This window comes from Giraffa tippelskirchi, chromosome X, assembly GCF_054371585.1.
Source record: "Giraffa tippelskirchi isolate mGirTip1 chromosome X, T2T-mGirTip1v1.2.pri, whole genome shotgun sequence".
NCBI classification, from domain to species: Eukaryota; Metazoa; Chordata; class Mammalia; order Artiodactyla; family Giraffidae; genus Giraffa; species Giraffa tippelskirchi.
The window spans coordinates 144450496-144470069 of record NC_137289.1 but is presented as its reverse complement, the minus strand read 5'-3'; the positions used below and the strand labels follow the sequence as shown (position 1 = coordinate 144470069).

The window sequence follows — 19574 nt, the reverse complement described above, 5'->3', positions numbered from 1 at the left end:
TTAACCTCTTTTAAAAGAGCCTGTTTTCTCACATGTAAAATGGAAATAATGAAATCTACCTTGCAGAATGATTTTAAAGATTAGAGAGGATGAGGGTCAAGCAGTCCATCAGAGGACTGGTGCCGGCAGTGATAAATAATGAATGGAAGCTGACATAGCTCTGATGACTTGAACTCAGATGGTTTCCGATCTTGCCTTACCCTCTCCCTCGTGGACCAATGCTGATCAGGACACACACCCAGGCAACAGACAGTGTTACATGACTTGACAAGGCCTGAGACCCAGGAGACTGAATTCTATCCTGTGAGGCTTCTGAACTGGACAGGTGTCAAGATCTTGCTTTAGAAACCTGCTTTTCAAAACACCACACTCCCAGGCTATCCAGACTCACGGCTGACAGCAGTTTAGAGCATCCTATCTTCTCCTGCAGGAGTTATTCTCGGAGCCTCAGCAATGATTAGCTCAGACAGAAGCCCCAAGAATGTGCAGCGTGCATGGGCAGGGAGCAGTTCTATCCACTGCAGTGACATGAGCCAACTCCATCACTGGGCTAGACTCTCCTCTATATCTTCTGAAATGCTCTCCCTCAGGGCTCTGGAAACTGGAATTAATAATAAAAACAATAATGGCTTAACAACAATAGGAGGCAGCAGGGTTTATGAAGACACGTGGGTCAAGGTATCTCTCATCCCTTATCCTACTTTATGCAGCCAGGGGTCACACTAGTGAGGACCTTCCTCCTGCAGCAAGAGTATATATGCTTTGGTAGATGAGTATTTTTTTTTCTTTTATTTCTGGCTCCTGGGCTCAAAGTATTTTAATGTCCAGAGAATAATAGCACCCAAACCCTAATATACTTGAAGGAGTACATGAGAAATACTGGGTGCAAACTGCTTTACACAGTCTCTTGCATACAGTAAAAAGCCTCTTGATGAGGGTGAAAGAACAGAGTTAAAAAGCTGGCTTAAAATTCAGCATTCAAAAACTGAAGATCATGGCATCCAGTCCCAGCACTTCATGGCAAACTGAAGGGAAAAAAGTGGAAACAGTGACAGATTTGATTTTCTTGGGCTCCAAAATCACTCTGGACAATGACTGCAGCCATGAAATTAAAAGACGCTTGCTCCTTGAAAGGAAAGCTGTGACAAACCTAGACAGCGTATTAAAAGGCAGAGACATCATTTTGCCAACAAAGTTCTGTATAGTAAAAGCTGTGGTTTTTCCAGGAGTCATGTACAGATGTGAGAGTTGGACCATAAAGAAGACTGAGCACTGACGAATTGGTGCTTTCAAACTGTGATACGGGAGAAGACTCTTAAGAGTCCCTTGGACTGAAAGGAGATCAAACCAGTCAATCCTAAAGGAAATCAACCATGACTATTCATTGGAAAGACTGATGCTGAAGCTGAAGCTTCAATACTTTGGCCATCTGATGTGAAGAACCAACTCATCAGAAAAGACCCTGATGCTGGGAAAGATTGAAGTTAGGAAGAGAAGGGGACAACAGAGGATGAGATGGTTGGATGGCATCACCAACTCAATGAACATGAGTTTGAGCAAACTCCGGGAGATAGTGGAGGACAGGGAATCCTGGCATGCTGCAGTCCATCGGATCACAAGAATCAGATACAACTTAGCAACTTATCAACAACAACAAAGCATACAGTAGGTGTGAAATAAATGATCACTGTTGTCTCCACAGAGATCCTGACCATCCCCATTCTGATGCATATTGAAACCTTCTGATGAAAGCCATGTGGCTTTACGGAGCCAAACAAGTTATTTCTCTTCTCTTCTTTTCCAATTTGTTCCCTCTTTTCTTTAGGGAAAAGCAGTCTTTCCTCCCACCTGCCCTTGCAGGGCTGTCCATGGATGTTGACAGGTTGCCATGGACAACAATAGGCCTGGAAATAGATGAGGTAATCTGGGAAGACTTCAAAGGAGTCATTCCTAGGAAGTGTCCTGAAGGAAGAACCTAGGGTATCACTTGTTGTTGAAGATGAGGTCACAGGAGGTTTTAGGTGAATGATATTGAACAAAACAGCTTGATTAATATAAGGAACTCATCCACTGGATGGCTAAATAGCTTTGGGTCTTAGGAGAAACTCGTTGTTTGAGGTTTGGTCCCGTTTCTGCATCTTCTGAATGAGAAAACAGGTGGCCAGAGGTGGAAGGCCTCACCCAGGGCACTGCCAGCCAGCTAAGGCATCCTCTTTTCAAATTCCTGAGTCCTGGATAGTTCCAGAGAATGACAGTCCCAGACAGGCTTGGATTGTTTTCTCTGTTCACTAGTGTATCCATATAGCCTAGAACAGTCGTCAGTGCGTAGGATGGGAATGTCAAACATTTGTTTAATCAAGTCTAGTGGTCTTTAAAGCTGAAATGTAAGTGGAGAGCTACCAGGGGTATCCACTACTGGGAGAAAAAGTTTATGAATCTTCTTTGAATCTGAGATGCTTTTGAAAATTGTCATATTTTGAGAAGGAACATGGTGTGACTCAGTAAGGTGGTTCAAGATTGCTTTCAAGTAGATCAAGGAGAAAGGAGACAAGAGACATTCCACTGCTTGATGAAAGAAAAGTCATTTTCCCCAAATGTGGTTATTGAATGAATTCATTTTTTTACTTTTTTTAAAACCAAAGTGGCACAGTGACAAAGAACCCTCCTGCCAATGCAGGACACACGGGTTCGATCCCTGGGTCAGGAAGATCCCCTGGAGAAGGAAATGGCAATCCACTCCCTTATTCTTGCCTGGAGAATCCCATGGATAGAGGAACCTGTCGGGCTACAGTCCATGGGGTTGCAAAGAGTCGGACATGACTAAGCATGCGAGTGATAGTGATAGTTAATTTACAATGTTGTGTTAGTTTCAGGTGTACAGCAAAGTGACTCAATTACATATATAAATATGCACACATATATGTGTGTATATTTGTATATACATATATTTTTCAGGCTCTTTTCCATTATAGGTTATTAAATGCTAACAACCATAAAAGGAGAAGTCGATAGTAACACCATAATAGTAGGGGACTGTAACACACCACTTATAGGTTATTATTAAATGAATTAATTTGAGAAACAATTCATGTCCTGTTTGTCATGAAAGCCATAAGCTTCTCATTACTATCTCACTTGGCAAAGTTGACCATCCCCATGGAGTCCAACAAGCTGCCTTTCAGCCTTGTCTTCTGAAATGCTGAGTTCCAAACAACAGGTGCACATACTGGCCTTTGCTCACTGACTCTCTGCCCTAGAGCCCCAGTATCCATGTCCGCCCTTGGGACCTGGCATGTACAGTTCCCTAGGAGGAATGTTCTCAGTCAGTGCTAAAAACACAGAGGACAGTGATGGAAGTGAAGGCAACAGCCACATCAACAAGATGGAGTGAATGCTCTTTAAAAAATGAACATAAAATCTAGTTATTTCCTGACTAGGAGCAAGAAGGGGGAATAGAATCTCACAATCACCCCCCACCTACATAGCTGTGTGGCTAGGTGGATGAAGGTTATTAAAGCCAAGGCAATGGCCAAGTAGTACTTCCATCACTTGCTTCTTTAAATTATTTTCTCTTCCCTTCCTCCCTCAATCCTGCTCTCATCCACCCACTTGGATCTTTTTTTTTTTTTTTGGCAGTATTTAAGGAAAAATAACAAAAAGAAAAAGAACTGGAATTTACGTAGCACCTTTCTTCCAAGATATGAAAAGCAGTTCCCCCATCTATAATTTGTCCTCACAATAATCCTCTGAACAAGCCTATTATTATGATTATTACCATTATGATTATTATTATTATTTCCATTTGCAGTCACATCACTTGCTGCTGAGACTTTTGTCGACTGCCTCATTTTTTGAACAATCTCATGCCCCCCATCATATGTATAAAAAAGGTTTCAGCTGCCACCTCCCATTTGGTGATTGTGCCACATATTCCATGACAATCCCTGGACCTCTGTTTAATTTTTTCGCTTAAAAATATATTAAATTCCTGTATTGAGCGAGCACTACAGGACTGTTGAGCAGAAGGTGAAGTCAGCACTGATAGAGCAGAATCAAACATAAATGTCTTGAGAACTAAGGGAAATGGAAAGTGGCTGTCAAGTCTAATTGACTTGAATTGCATAAGAATATGATTTTTTTCTTCAGGAATTGACTCAGGATATGAACTACGCTTTCTAACAGCTTCAATTCAGCATATGACACTCCCTGTCTCTTTCTAGTCTCTTTTAGGCTACAAGTGTGTATGGGCTTCAAACTGTTTAATGTTTTCAAAGTGTTTCCAGCTTGCTGAATTCCTCTGGTCATGTCACATAACCCATGACAGCAGTGCATCCATGGCAATGACCCTGAGATGGCATAAGCCACTGATAAATGGTCTCTGTTAATTGGCCCAGCAATCTGTTCCTTCCATGGCCCACAGCCCAAGTTATTTTTAACATGGAGAGATTTCACTTGGCAGACCAGATCGTGAGTCCTTCTTCTCTCCTACTCATATTCACTGTCCCATCAAACTCTCATTCTTCCCCACATGACACCTGTCATACAATTAGATAGAGCATATATCAATCAGTCAGCAGTTGCTTCAGAACAAATAACCACAAGATCTCAGTGGCTAATAACAATGAACATGTCTCTTTTATTGTGGTAAAATACATATAACATAGAATTTGGCGTGTTCACCACTTTTAAGTGTACGATTCAGAGGCATTCATTACTCTCACAATGTTTTGTAACCTTCATTACTACTTATTTCCAAAACTCTCATCACCCCAAATAGAAACTCTGGACCCACCGAGCAAGAACTCGCCATTGCTCCCTCTTTTCAGTCCCTGGGCAGCTCAGTGTACTTTCTGTATGCATGAATCTGCCTATCCCAGATATTTCATCTAAGTGGAATCATCCAATATTTGTCCTTTTGTGGCTCGAAATAAGCATTTCTTTCTCACACATCTGGAAACTGGTTGAAGTGGCTCCGTTGATCTTGGCTGGGCCTGCCTGGAACAGACAGGCTCGGTTCAAGTCTGTATCACAAGTCTCTCATCCTCTTTGGACCAGAGTGTGGTGTGCTTATGGTTATGGAAAGCATGAATAAGCAAGCAGGAACATGCAAGGCCTTTGAAGTGTAGACTCTGACCTGGGATCTGGCATTCTGATCAGTCTGTACCTCTTCTGTTGGCCAAAGCCGGGCCTTAGCCAAACCCAAACTCTAGGGTCAGGGAAGAAAACACCACCACTTTCCAGACATTTGACTTCATTAAAAGTGCTATAACCTTTCTGAGCCTCATTTTCTTATCAGTAAAATGAAGATAATATTACCTAGCTCCTAGGGTGTCATGATTATTACTGAATTGCTCTGCAATTGCAGTATAAAATTGCAAATAATATTATTGTCATTCTTAAAATATAAAGAATAGAAAAGCAACAAAATCCAATAAACCTTTGTTCTTTTTGCTTTTCATTGAGAAAAAGAATTTTAAATTAGCAGAGGATGCTGAATACCTTCTTGGAAACTCAAAATGGGATTTAGATTTGCAGGCTAAGAAGGTTTATTGGAATTCGATGAAGCAATAGCAATCATTTTATCCATTAGTTTTCCTAATGCTTTTAGCAATAGAACCCTTTTTTCAACAGAACTCTAACCCACAGTCTCAATACATAAATCAGTGGAGGATTTCCGGTTGAAGAAGCACAGGGGTATACAGGGCTCTTTCCACTGGCACATGTTCCTATCTGAGAAGGGTTGCATGGAGCACAATTTGGAAACTACTGATTTAGTCCAAGCTCCCTGCTTTTACAGATGTAAGATGTATATTGATGTATATATTGATGGACTGCAGCTTGTTCCAGTAGCCAGCAGAATAGAAAGCGCTAGAGTAGAAGAATAAGGTAAAGGAAAACTATCAGAATAGAATTTAAGACATACAAACATCACGAAATCTGGAAAGAATGATGTAGCCCCATAAAACAAGGTCTCGGCCTGAACATATGTATACCCTATGACCTGGCAGTTCCACTCCTAGGGATATACCAAACAATAATGCCTACATATATTCACCAAAAGACATGCACAAGCCTGTTCATAGTAACAGTATTCTTTGCAACCTCCAACTGAAAATCACTCAAATATCCCTCAGTGGTAAAATGGATAAGGAAATTGTGATACATTCAGACAGTTGCACAGTCCGACTTGGATGTATCTTAAACACAACTCAAAGTGAAAGAAGAAAGGAAAATCATTTATGCTATGTGATTATATTAAGATAAGTTCCCACTGGGGATCAACTATTCTGTTGTGTTCGGTGCCAGGATAGTAGTTTTCCCTGGGGCAGGGGTGGAGGTACATCTGATGTAGCCTCAGGTTTCTCAGTCTCAGCACTACTGACATTTTGGGCAGAAATTTCTTTGTTGTAGGTGGCTGTCCTGTGTAGTGTCAGATGTTAGCAGCATCCCTGGTATCTGTCTACTGGATGCCAATAGCAGCCACCCTCATTGTGACAATCATAAATGTCTCTCGACACTGCCAAATGCCCTCCTGCCATATCCCAAATGCCTCTCCTCTGCTAGATACTCAATACTTGCTGAAGGAATGAATGAGGTGAGAACCGTTTAGTATCATATAGATGTGTAAAATAATTTTTATCACAAGAGATCCTGCTGCCCTTTTTCAGTCTTAAATGCAAGTACCAGTTTCATCCATTAGTTAAAGATTCTTCAAAGGCCAAAGATAATATTCATTCAGAAAAAAAAAGAAATGAATTAATTGAACAAAAAATTTAGGTCAAACCAAAACCAAATATTATTATGCAAATAAAACTCTGTTAGTAGTAGCCGTTTACAAAGTCAGAGTGCCTAACCTGAAATTTTACTGCAAAGGTTTAAAAAATGCAATTTAAGAAAAGGACTTGAAATGAGACAATTTCATTAGAATGTTAATTTTGATAATCACTGCATCATTTATATGGATTTTAACCCAATAGCCTAATATTCTTTAAAAGAAAAGCACAGCTTAAGCCTTAAACACAATCTGTCAAATGTGAGTTGGACTGTTCAAAGAATTCTGGTCTCTCCCTAGGTTTATATTCAAGTCGTTGGATTGTATGTAAGCCATTAATTCTAAGCCTAAAATTATAATGTGCTTTAATCCTTTCTGTAGCAAGTTCAAATACATACCCCACAAGGTAACAGCAATTGTGCCTTCAAAATTCTTTTTTGTAGTGAAGCATTTTTAGTCCAAGACTCTGATTGGATCTTTTCCCCTCCCCTGAGTTTATAGTTCTTTTCCCCACTACCCCAATCTCGAAAAGCTCATAGTTAATGTTACAATTGTGCTACCCCATGTCCAATAATTAGGGCATCCTTTTCCACATTTCCACATATGTTTGTATGGCAGATTTTTTTTTTTAAAGTATCCATTCCGGATATCCTGTGGAGTCATTAGATTAGACACTTAACCTTCCTTGATAAGGGAGCCATGTTCAATTTCAAAGCCCTTGGACTCATTTGGCTGTTTTTTTAAAAAAATAGTTTGCAAACTCTTTATAGACAGATGATGTTTCAGTTTTCTGTCACCACCCAACAAATGAAATGGCTTAAGAAAATAGTTTCTTATCTCATGATGCTGTGGGTTGATGGGGCTCATTCACATGGTTCTCACTGCTGTCACTCGCGTGGCTTCAGTTCAGTGACAGCTGGAGCAGGGGCAGGATAAAGACTCGTTTGGATTGGCTATCCAAGGTGGCTTTTTCACACCTGTGTTGTCACGTGGACTTAGACAGCCGACACCACTGTGTCTGACCAGGCCAGTTTCCCTCTCCCCACGCTGCTTCTCCACAGGGTGATCACAGGGTTGCTGAACTTCTCTGACAGCTGGCTTCTCATAGAGTGAACGTTCCAAGATACCCACGTGGACACTGCAGGGCTTCTGGGATTCTTCTAATCAAGGCCTGGAAGTCATGCAGTGTCACTTCCGTAATACTCTGTTTGTCAAAAGTAAGTCACAGAACTAGTCCAGACTCAGTGGGAGAAGACTACACAAAGTTATGTGAGTCCCCAAAAGTGTGGTTCATTGAGGACCGTCTTTGGAGCCTTCGTGCAGATGGGAAAAGATAAACAGTATGATTATACAGTTGTTCAGGGTGAACCCTTTAACATAGTACTTAATAAGAATCTTTCCTTAAATTCTCTTCACTGTTGCTTTGGCTACCAAACTTGTTCTCACTTCAAATCTGTTGTTTAGTCACTAAGTTGTGTCCAACTCTTTTACGGCCCGCCAGCCTCCTCTGTCCGTGGGATTTCTCAGACAAGAATACTGGAGTGGGTTGTCATTTCCTTCTCCAGGGGATCTTTCCAACCCAGCGATTGCACCCAAGTCTCCTCCATTAGCAGCCAGATTCTTTACCACTGAGCCACCAGGGAAGCCCCTCAGATCTGTTAGTATTTGCTTAGTATATTTCGGTGCTCTGATTTGGGTGCATATATCGGGTTGGCCAAAAAATTCACTTGGATTTTTCCATTACATCTATGGAAAAACCCGAGAGAAGTTTTTGGCCAACCCAATATGTTCATGATTATTATGTCTTCTTAATGAATTAATCCTTTTTATCATTATAGTGATCTTTTTTGTTACCTTTTTAGCCTTAAAGCCTATTTTGTCTGATATGAGTATAATTACCATGCTCTGTTTTGGTTTCTGTTTACATGGAATATCATTTTCCGTTCCTCTACTTTGAGCCTATGTGCGTCCTTAAAGCTGAAGTTCATCTCTTGCAGGCAGCGTTTGGTTGTATCAGCAATATCACCCCTCATTCAAGGAGAAAATGGTAATGAGAGAGATTGTAGAATTGGTAAAAGGCAAGCCAGTGCTCCTGGACAAGTGAATTCTATGATTCATCCCCTCTGTCTTTGCTGACCTGATAACTATGGTGGCTTCATTATGCCTGTTTCCTTTCTCCACATCCCTTGAACCTTAGTAATAAAATGACAGATAATCTGGTTCCTCCTCTTTGCAGTTATTGAAGTAAGGCAATGTGCAGCAACAGTGGGGAGAGTGTTGATGTTTCATGAAGTCCATGACAGATCACACTTAATGTGTTGACCTTGTTTGCATGCTTGATTGTTAGCTGTTTCCATCCTCTGCAGCTAATGGCTTCGGTACCTGTTAGGAACTGATACAGTGGATAATTGCAGTCTCTGTTGAGAATGGTAGAAAGGTCAACTGGATGAAGCATTAAACCTCCATTTCAAGTAGTCCTGTGGTGACTTTTCTAAAAAGGAGGGACAACGTTATTTCCTCCAGCTTTGCCAGCAACTGACTTTATATTATGACTAGTCATCAGAAATCTCTGGGTTTTTTTTCGTATCTCCAGGTTCAGGTAAGAAGAGAAAATACTGCGTTAGCCATAAAGTTTGTTCAGATTTTTCCATGAGATGGTAAAGATGAACCCAAACCAACTTTTCGCCAACACCTAGGATTGTGATGTTCTTCTGAAAAAAGCATCATTGGTGAAATACTGTTTATCTGTTCTTCTTCCCATAAAGAATGACTATCCACCAGCAGAGAGTTTAAGGGCTGAGATGCACTAGCTAGCTGAAAAGGATATTTTTCTATCTTCTTTGAAGAACTCTGAAGTTCAACAAGAAGAAAGACTTATGTATACTTAGAAGTGAGAGTTCAAACACCATTTCACTGTGCCTTACCACCTTTCTTTCCAAATAAAAATACTGCCTATCAGTCTTCTGAATTATGTTAAGATGTGATTTTACAGTTCATAAAATCTTTCATATATCGCCCTAAATTACCTCTTTATTTTGCCTTTTAAAAGCCTAACTTTTCAGCCTTCATGAATGATTCCTGACTTCTACTGGAGAAGTTGAAAATCATATTGTTCACTTGTTTAGACCCTTTAAAAAAAAAAAAAAAAGCAAGACTCCTCCTGAATTTTGACATGGAATATATTCTTTATATTTTAGTTTGTTTTGCTTTTCCTTGTTTTATTCTGTTTTGCCAATCTCTGATGAAGTCTCATTGCTCTTCACATGTAAATTCATGTTGCTCTCTGAATTAGTTAAGAAATCTGTTTATTCAGTCTATGAGGGAAATATACAATAGTACATGCCAATGTGATTATATACTGCAATATTAAGATCATGTAAATATCAAATGGGGAAGTCAAAGAAAGGTGTCAAGCTATTCTGCTCTAAGAGAAAGCAAACAAAAACTTTAGCTTCATTGTTGAAAGGGATTTTAATACCAAAAACCTCATTAGAATCTGAGATTCTTCACTTGCTGCAACAGAATCCCATCCAATGAAATTTTTCAAAAATTTTTAATTGGAGGATAGTTGCTTTATATCCAGTGAAATTTTGAAATGGGCTGTGATGCCAAAGAATGACCTGCAACCACTGATATTGGGTGTCCCAAACGTCTTTCAAGGGATTTGCCATCAAAGAAATCTAAGAAAAGACTTTTGTTAAAAGAATGAAAAGAGAGGAATGAAACGTAAATTTTATAAGAGTGGTTTAGGGTAGATTAGACTATATTTTCCTGTGCAGGTCAGCACTGTGATATAGGGATTAAAATGATGTTTTTCACAAATTCAATCATTTTTTAAAATATTGGCATTCTAATTTGAGATTAATCTTTAAGAGTAGAAAATTCACTTGGCATTCAGTATGAAATTATACTTCTCTAAATGTGCTCCTAACTGGATTTGTTTCAAGTCCCTAGCTGTTTTAAGCCTTCATAAAAAGAAGTTATCTGATTACTTGAATGAGCCATTTTTCATTCCAAATTCTAATTTGTCTGTTGTGGCTATTTTTAAATGGCTTCGATCTTCTTAATTTTCTCCTAGAATCTTAGGGTTAGGAATTCTAAGGAATTCAAAACATTATGGAGTTCTTGTCTGGAGATTATAATTAAATAACTATAAGTGAGAGAAAACAGACTAAAAACACATCCCTAGTTCTAATGGTAAATAACATATTGGAATATTTTATTTCAATTGAGAGCATCATTTACTCATTAAGTGGTAAAATTAAAATCAATATAGGTTATGTTTCAGATGAATAACAGGGAATTACTATAGACACAGAATTTAAATGCTATGAATATAATAGACATATTTTGGAAAATGCTTTCCATTTTCAAATTAATAATGTATACTGAGCAGTGCTTCTTTCTGACATGCCTGACAAGAAAATATTCTGTGTAAGGTGAAGTCATACGTGGACACTACCTTTGAGACACTTACAGATTAATTGGTTGTGAATCTTTCTTTGTTGGTGTTGCAGACAGAATCTTAGATGGCCCCATGGATGATCCCTGCCTTTTCAATGTTCATAATTTTGTGTATTTCCCTCTCTTTTAATATGGGTTGGACCTGTGATTTGCTTCTTGCCAAAAAAATATGGCAAAGGTGATGGAATGTCACATCTATGATTATGTTACATAAGATTATACCTTCCATCTTGCCAAAGGATTCTGTCTCCTTTCCCTTTGCTGATTTAATGAAGCAAGTTGCCATGTTGAGGAGGCACAAGTAACAAAGACCTAAGGGTGACTTCTAGCCAACTGCCAGCAGGAACTGAGGCCCTTGGTCCAACAATCCCGAAAGAAACTACTTAATCCTGCCAAAAACCATGAAAAGTCTACCTGGAATTGGATCTTCCCCAATGGAGCTTTCAGATGAGACCTTAGCCCTGAGCAGCACTTGATGGCAGTCTCATCAGAGAACTTGGATAAGATGACCAAGTTAATTCATACTCATATGTCTGACTCATAGAAACTGTAAGATAATAAATGTGTGTTGTTTTAAGCTGCTAAGTTTATGGTAAGTCGTTATGCAGCACAAAATAACTAATGAAGCTGGCTTCTGTGATAGGACAGAATACCGATCCACATCATAATGCCCAGATCCTGTGGCTCTGCAGAAGTGATTCAGTTAAGAATGGAGCAGTTTTTCCTGAATTATCCAGGTGGACCCAATGTAATCACAAAGGCCCTTATAGGTGAATGAATAATGCAGGAGACTCAGGGAGAAATTGGAAGATGCTACATTGCTGTTTTTGAAAACGGAGGAAGGGGCCACGAACCAAAGAATATAGGAAGCCTCCAGAATCTGGAAAAGGTTCCAGAATGAATGCAGCCCTATTAACACCTTGATTTTAGCCTAGTGAGGCCCATTGCAGACTTTTGACCTCCAGACTTGTAAGATAACCAATTTGTGCTGTTTTAAGCCACTAATTTATTACAGCAGCAATAGGAAGCTAATGCAGTCTATGTTTATTTTGTTAGCATCTAACATGAATAATGAGTCCTTCCCCAGGGGTTTGTCTGCTCCTAACAGGCTGTACTGGAGCTGTGAATGTTTTCTTTTTCTGGAAATGAACAAATTACAAATACAGTGCCAGTGAGCATTGCTCCAGGGAAAATGAGCATCTTTTCCACAGCCTTGTGGTCCTATTCATTCTCCCCCACCCTACCACATCAGACCCCTCATTCTTGCACTTACCATTTTATTGTTTCTTCTTCAAATTTTCAGCACTCACTGTCTTAGTTAAGGACTGTTTGGATTCAAATAATCTGATCTATTCAAGTCAGTTTTAAATAAAGTAAAGTTGGGGGTAAATGTAGCAGTTAGGTCTCAGGATAAAATTGTAAAGCAACTGTCTTTCCCCTCTTTGCTTGTTCAGAACAGCTCTCTAGGTCCAGGTCTTCATTCAAATCTCAGGCAGGTCCACAAGTATATTAAGCAGGTTCAGAAAATTTCTCCAATCATTTGAACACTTGTAATCACAATAGCTCTTATTCTGTCATCAAAATGCTCATTTGTCACATGATAGTCAAAACTGCCAACGCCACAAAATTTCTCCCTTGCCGCTATTTCCAACTTGGGAAGCCTGTGTTAAGGGGCATTCCCCCAAGATTCTTCTCCAGCTTTGGCCCCATCCACATTGAAATGAGGCCAGAACAGTGAGGTAAAAAGCAGGAAATTCTGTTTTGACACCAAGGTAATCCAGTATTGGTTTCCTCTGTCCATGGAAGATCATGACGGTTGACTTATGGGTACCTGTGCATATTTCTAGAAGATTTCTCTGTTGGGTTCTTCAAACTGCAGGTCCCTTGAATCAGATAGTACCCAGTGACTGGCTGTGTCCAACACTCCTTAGCTTCTACATCTTTCCAGTAAGGCCCTCTTGCCCTGGAAGAAGCTCAGTTGAGCAATGCCTTTATTCAGTGACCCCAGGGCACCATATCTACTGTGTCTTCCAGATATCATCACAGGAATTGCACACTTGGAGCCTGTCTCGGTGGAAGGGTAATAATTTTTCAAACATAGCCTCTGCTCTTTGGCCATGTGCTGCTTCCACTGGCCTTTCCCTGTTACCTTTTTTTCAGTTAAGTCATGATTAATACCCCAAGATGAAAAAGGGTCCCAAACTCTGGTTTTAATCTCTCCTTTGAAAGTATGTAACACCCTGTTTTGGCACGTAGGGGTGACTGGCATCAGGCCTCAGCTGAACCTGCCTCAGTCATTGTGGCATTCTCTAATATATGAACACATGTGGCTTCCATCTTTTTTTCCTTCTAGGATTAGAATCCTTAGGGACCCAAAGCACTATGGAGTTAATTCTTCTTGTCTGGCAGGTGATAATTAAGTACTTACAGATGAGTGAAACGAAAAATAAAAGCCCATTCCCAGAACTGACGACAGATATCATACTGAGATATTTGTCTTCAGTCATTTTATTGATGTAAAATGGTGAACAACCAGCCCTCAGGAATGGTGGGAACTAGGCCTGCTCAGGGGACCCTGGCATCTGTAACCTTTCCTCTTATTCAGTCATGACTGTGACTTAGCTTCCAGCTCATTGTCTGTATCTCTTAGTTCTGGTTCTGGAGAGAGGACATCCAATGGGCTCATTCCAACACTTGGGTCCAATCAGCTGTGCCCCAAGGATATGTTCTGAGCCCATTGCCTACTGCTGAGGGCTCTGGGGACAGCCTTGGGTAGAGCAGGCCAGGCAGGACAAACCGGCACACACCCCGGCTGCCCACACTCTAAGTCTTCCTGCCACATCGTTCCATGACACTTGGTCCACCCATTCACATGCCCACCCTGCTAGAGGGGGACGCCCACCTTGCCTCCAGTGTTTCACGTCCATACGTCCCCTGACTGGGAACATCCTCATCCACTTTCCCTCCAAGGCTAGTGGACAGATTTCTTTGGGATGTAAACCAGAGTGGAATGGCTCAGTCCTAGTGCTGTGAGGCTGAAGTTTGCCTAGGTGTGCCAGACTGCTCCCCAGAACTGCTGCACGAGGCTCCATGGCCACCAGCCATGCACCGCCATTTGTCTCATTCACCAAATTCTCATTTGATTACACTGTTGCTCTATTATTCCATCTAATGGGAACACGGTCTTGCCACTCCAGTTAGTGGGGCTTTCTGTCAACCCTTGGCAACTAGGAATTGATGGGATCAGATAGGCCTCTCCCCACCATCAACATCATCCTAACTGTTCTGCTTCTTCATCCACTTCTTGAGTTCTAGTCCTCTTTTCCCTCCTCATTGAGTTCTCTTCTTCTCCACCCCCACTCCCTCCATCAGGGCCCAACCGCCACCGCGCCTGTGGCAAATCACGTGGTCCTTCCCAGGCAATGGGCTTATAGTGAGGGGTTGAAGAGTACCTAATGCTAGAAATGCAATTTGTCGTGACTTCTCCAAAGGAACAGCACCACAATAGATTCCCTTCTCTTGAATCATTTGGGCAGGACATCACAAAAGCAGGTAATTAATTACCACCTAAACTGTAGAAAAAGTCAGCCCCTCCTCAACAAATTGGCAACTGACCTTTCTCCTACTCGATATAAAAAAGGAACAAAGGAAGGAAGAAAAACTATTACAACCTATAATAAGATTTTTCCTCAAGGGGTCAAGTTATTTGAAAGGTTTGGGTTACTTGGGGGAAATTAAATAAACCATGACATTGTATTACATTGTCCTGCTCTTGGCTAAACAGTGTTCCCTATGGTGAACAATATTTCCCAACGAGTGCCCTTCTAAAATGTTTATCGGCTCATGATCCTAGGCATTGTTACCTTAGCCTTAGAAAGCCACACAACATGGGAAGTCACATTTGCCGGGATCCTGTTTTTACATAAGAAACCTACAGTGACATTTTTCTTTTCCTGATGCTGACCCTAAGAAGATAATGATGTTCAGTGAATTGATAGCATTTTAAAAAATCTATCCCCTTCCAGAAAATTGCACAGACATTTTAAGCAGCTAAAGGAAAGTCAGAAGGGGAGAATCAATTTTGAGAGACTCAGTCGATGCTTTTAAAATCCGACCTTCCTTCAGCGAGTTTTATTTTAGGGCCCTGCTGTTCAGTGTTGCAGATTATATCACCCAATATAAATCGAACAGGAGGCTTTCCACTGGGTAAACATTTGATTCTGGTTTTCTCTGTGGTCTGAGAGCTCACTTCTGAGCCTTTTGAATCTCTGCCCTGGGAGTCCAAGGAACATTCGCCAACATCACACACTTTGTTTCAAAAGAGCACCGTCACTGGTAGAGCCCAGGCTCTGTGCATGTCATAAATACTTTTTTTCCTCTCTCTTACAGAAGCTGCAAAGAGTCGATACTCCTCACTGTTATTCAGCCTTACCCTGTAAGTGTCCTGTGAGTAAAAGTGCCTATGTGTGTCCTCAGATTTCCAGTCTCCTCCTCCCACTCCACTCCAGTGAATAACAGCAGAGAGAAATAGCATGCATTCATAGTACCAGTTCCAAAATCTTGATTATATGTATTTTGTACTCTATGATAGAAACCCTTCATCGGAGAGAAAAGAAAGTGATGCATTTCCCAAATATCTTAGAAATCAGCTTTTCAGTCCTATGTGCCTCTCACATCTGGAAATGACACGAAACTCAAGAATTTCCTTGTGATTCTTTTAAGTTTCCAGGTTAAGAATCACAAGTCTAAAGGGGATATCTAATTGTAAGAAATTAAAGCATGATTATTTTCCTTATCCCCATCTAAATAATTTGGTGGGACTTTAAAGTTGAGAAATAACTGGAATATGCTGATAGCTGGTATATGATCCCGGGAAGCAGATGATCAAGCTTGTGGGAGTAATTCCAGTGAGAAGTAATTGTGATCTGAAGTAGAGTAATGATGGGAAGAGGTGGATGGATTTGAAAATATCTTGGACTTATACCTGATGGGCCTTAGTAAGTGGTTAGGACAAGTATGAAATTTTAAAAAGTGTAATAATAAAGATATCATTCAAAACAACTATTTACAATAGCTAGGACATGAAAGCAACCTAGATGTCCATCGACAGGTGAGTATATAAAGAAGCAGTGGTACATATATACAATGGAACATTACTCAGCCATATAAAGGAATGCATTTGAGTCAGTTCTAATGAGGTGGATGAATCTAGAGCCTATTATACAGAGTGAAGTAAGTCAGAAAGAGAAAAACAAATATTATATATTAACACATATATATGGTATCTAGAAAGATGGTACTGATGAACCTATTTGTAGGGCAGCAGTGGAGACTCAGAGAGAACAGACTTGTGGACACGGGGTCGAGGGGAAAGCAGAGGGTGGGATGAATGTGGAGAGTAGCATGGAAACATACACACTACCATATGTAAAACAGATAAGCCAGTGGGAATTTGCTGTATGACTCAGGGAGCTCAAACCAGGGCTCTGTGACAACCTAGAAGGGTGAGATGAGGTGGGAGGTCGGAGGAAGGTTCAAGAGGGAGGGGATATATGTATACCTATAGCTGATTCAAATTGATGTATGGCAGAAAGCAATACAATCTTGTAAAGCAATTATCTTTCAATTAAAAATAAACTTTTAAATATATATATAATTAATAACAAAGAATAATAATAATTTGGTGCAGATGTTGGACATTTCAGTAGGTTGTCAGAAGGGTGGGGGATGATTAAAATTGTACTGCCTTCAGTTCCCATGATTTTTTTTAAAACAACTTTATCATGGTGTAATTTGCATATCATAAACTTCATCCATTGTAAGTATATAATTCCATGATCTTTATAAAGTTTATTGAGGTATGCAACTGTCACCACTATCCAGTCTGAGAACATGTGTATCACCCCAACAAGATTCCTTATTCCCATTTACCGTGAATCCCTTTTCCTACCCTTATTCCTGAGCAGCCACTAATTAACTATTTATTTATTTCTATAGATTTGCCATTGCTTGTGAATTTCACACATGGGCAGTGAACTAAAAAATACCAAGTCCAATTCCTTCAGATTTTTTCCCCAAACGTTTACTGTCAGTACCTTGTGTGGCCTTCAGGTGGGACAGCAGAAATTCCAACCTGCTTATACTATACTCTTTTTTCTTCCCCATAAAGATTTCTACATCAGTTCAAAGGCTCTGGTATTTGCCAGTCTCCATCTTCTGACCAAACTCTTCATCTCCCCTGTCATAAAATTTTCTTCCTAAGCACTATAGGCTTGGCATTTTAGGCAGGAAAAAATATATACTCAAGTTTGTAATAAGATCACAAGACACCAAGTTATGCCATGGAGGAACATTGCTACATATATTAAAAGCAGTTTAATATTGAGTGTTACTTTTAGTGCCAACTGTTTGACACAACTAGACACACACATATGCATACACATACACACACACTTGGATTTGAAATCTCAGGAGACAGTAGGATGTAAAAGCACCAGAACTGGAGATCTAGCTCCCAACAGTGTAACAGGTGACTCCCACAGCTGCTCCAATCCCAGTTTCCTCATCTATGTGAGGAGAGGGTCAGATGGCATCCCATCCAAGGGTCTTTCACATCCACTACCTCATGACCCAGTGATTCCTTCCTTAGAAAGTACACTCATCTGTCTTCAGATTATTTCATTTAAACCAGTAGTCACTCACACCTACTTCAAATCTATCCACTCTTCTTCATTTCTCTGCAGTGAACAGATGTATTTTGGTAAAGCCAATGTAAATGTCTGTCATATGTAAGTGATTGACCAACCAGAAATTCCTGGTAGAACTTTAAGTTTACATTGTCTTTCCTGAATTCTCTCTGCCTACTTTATAACCCATTAGCAATGCAAGATCAGAACTATTTTACTCCAAACCAGGTTATTTTTCCAATGTGAGATCACACTTTACCTGGCACAGTAAGCCTAGAGGAATTTTGCATATAAGTTAAGGGTTTTGTCTTTTATGGCTTTGCTTGCTGTTTTTGCCTTTTCGGTCTGCATGACGTGTTATTCATATCAATACTCATTACTATTTGTGAATCATGGAACTTACTTTTAACAGATAATCTGGAATTTTCTGGGAGTTTAGTTGGCTCCTGCTGTTGTGCTATATTAACATTCAGGAGTGTTGCTTGTTCTTATGACCAGCAGTTGCACCTTTCAGAGTCCCTCACTCCTGGCCAATTATTGTAGATGAATGCTCAACTTTCACTTTCCTCTGACCAACCCTCCTTCCTCCTGAAATGCTCCTCACATACTCCACCTGCCACCTCCTCAGCCTCACCAAATCCTTCTTACCTTTCAAGTCTCAGTACAGATTCTGCATGCTACCTCAGAGTTTCTCAACACCAGCACTGTTGGGCTGGAGAATTCTCTGTTGGGAGGTATGTCTAACAGCAGCCCTGGACTCTACCCACTGAATGCCAGGAGCATGCTATCCCAAGTGGTCACAACCAAAAATGCCTCCAGACACTGTCATATATTCCCTGGGAACCAAAATCACCCCTATTTAGGAACCAATGTATTACCTAAAGCCTTCTCTTTTTGATCCAGTCCAAAGTGGCTTTTTCCTCCTCTGAACTGAAAGAATTGAAGCCTTAAAGTTACTTAAATAGATACATCAAATGAAGAGAGGAGTGCAAATGAGAAAAGGAACTCCAGATTTCTTACTTTTATTTTTGTGTTTGGATTTTCCTGCAAGCAAATGGGTTTTTTTAAAAAAAAATAGATTTTATGTATTTGCTAAACATTTTCTTGGCAACCAAAATTGACAGAGACAAAGGACCCACTAGACCAAAAGAAAGTCAATTAATTCTACTTTTATTACAGACAAGAGAAATTAGCATTTCAATTTCTTTGCAACTTATTGGTCAGCATTTTTTATGTTGTATTTCTTCTGCATAATAAAATCCGGTCAAGACACAGAGCCAGTGTTTACACCTTTTGGCACACTCCACGTGTTCCCAGGGCACCCCAACATGACCCAGCCGTAGCAATCAACCTCCAATGAGGCTCAGGTCAGTGGGGTCTGGGAGAAAAGTCTTAGGATTCTCAAAATTCTTTGATGAGACATAATTCTTAACGGATTTTGCCTTCTTATTTTAGGTATTATGGAGGCCTCAATTGCCACCATTTTTACCTTATTTCTTAGAGAAAAATTGTGGAAGAGCAGAAGGAAATACAGAAGCAGAAAAATATATGCTGGCTATACTTTTCCTCAATGACAACCAAAGTAAACATTTTGGCTTATTTACTTCCAGTCTATCAGTAGTTGATATCATATTATATGTACATTTTTATTC

At 40.1% G+C, this 19574-nt stretch overlaps 1 protein-coding gene across 1 annotated transcript in view; it reads left to right on the top strand.

Moving 5' to 3' along the window:
• FRMPD4 (FERM and PDZ domain containing 4) overlaps nucleotides 1-19574 on the top strand; it is a 765281-nt gene that overhangs the window by 703579 nt on the left and 42128 nt on the right. The window contains exon 8 of the mRNA XM_081566626.1: nucleotides 15626-15671. Within this exon, the coding sequence (XP_081422752.1) occupies nucleotides 15626-15671 (46 nt within the window). The remainder of the gene's footprint in view (nucleotides 1-15625; nucleotides 15672-19574) is intronic.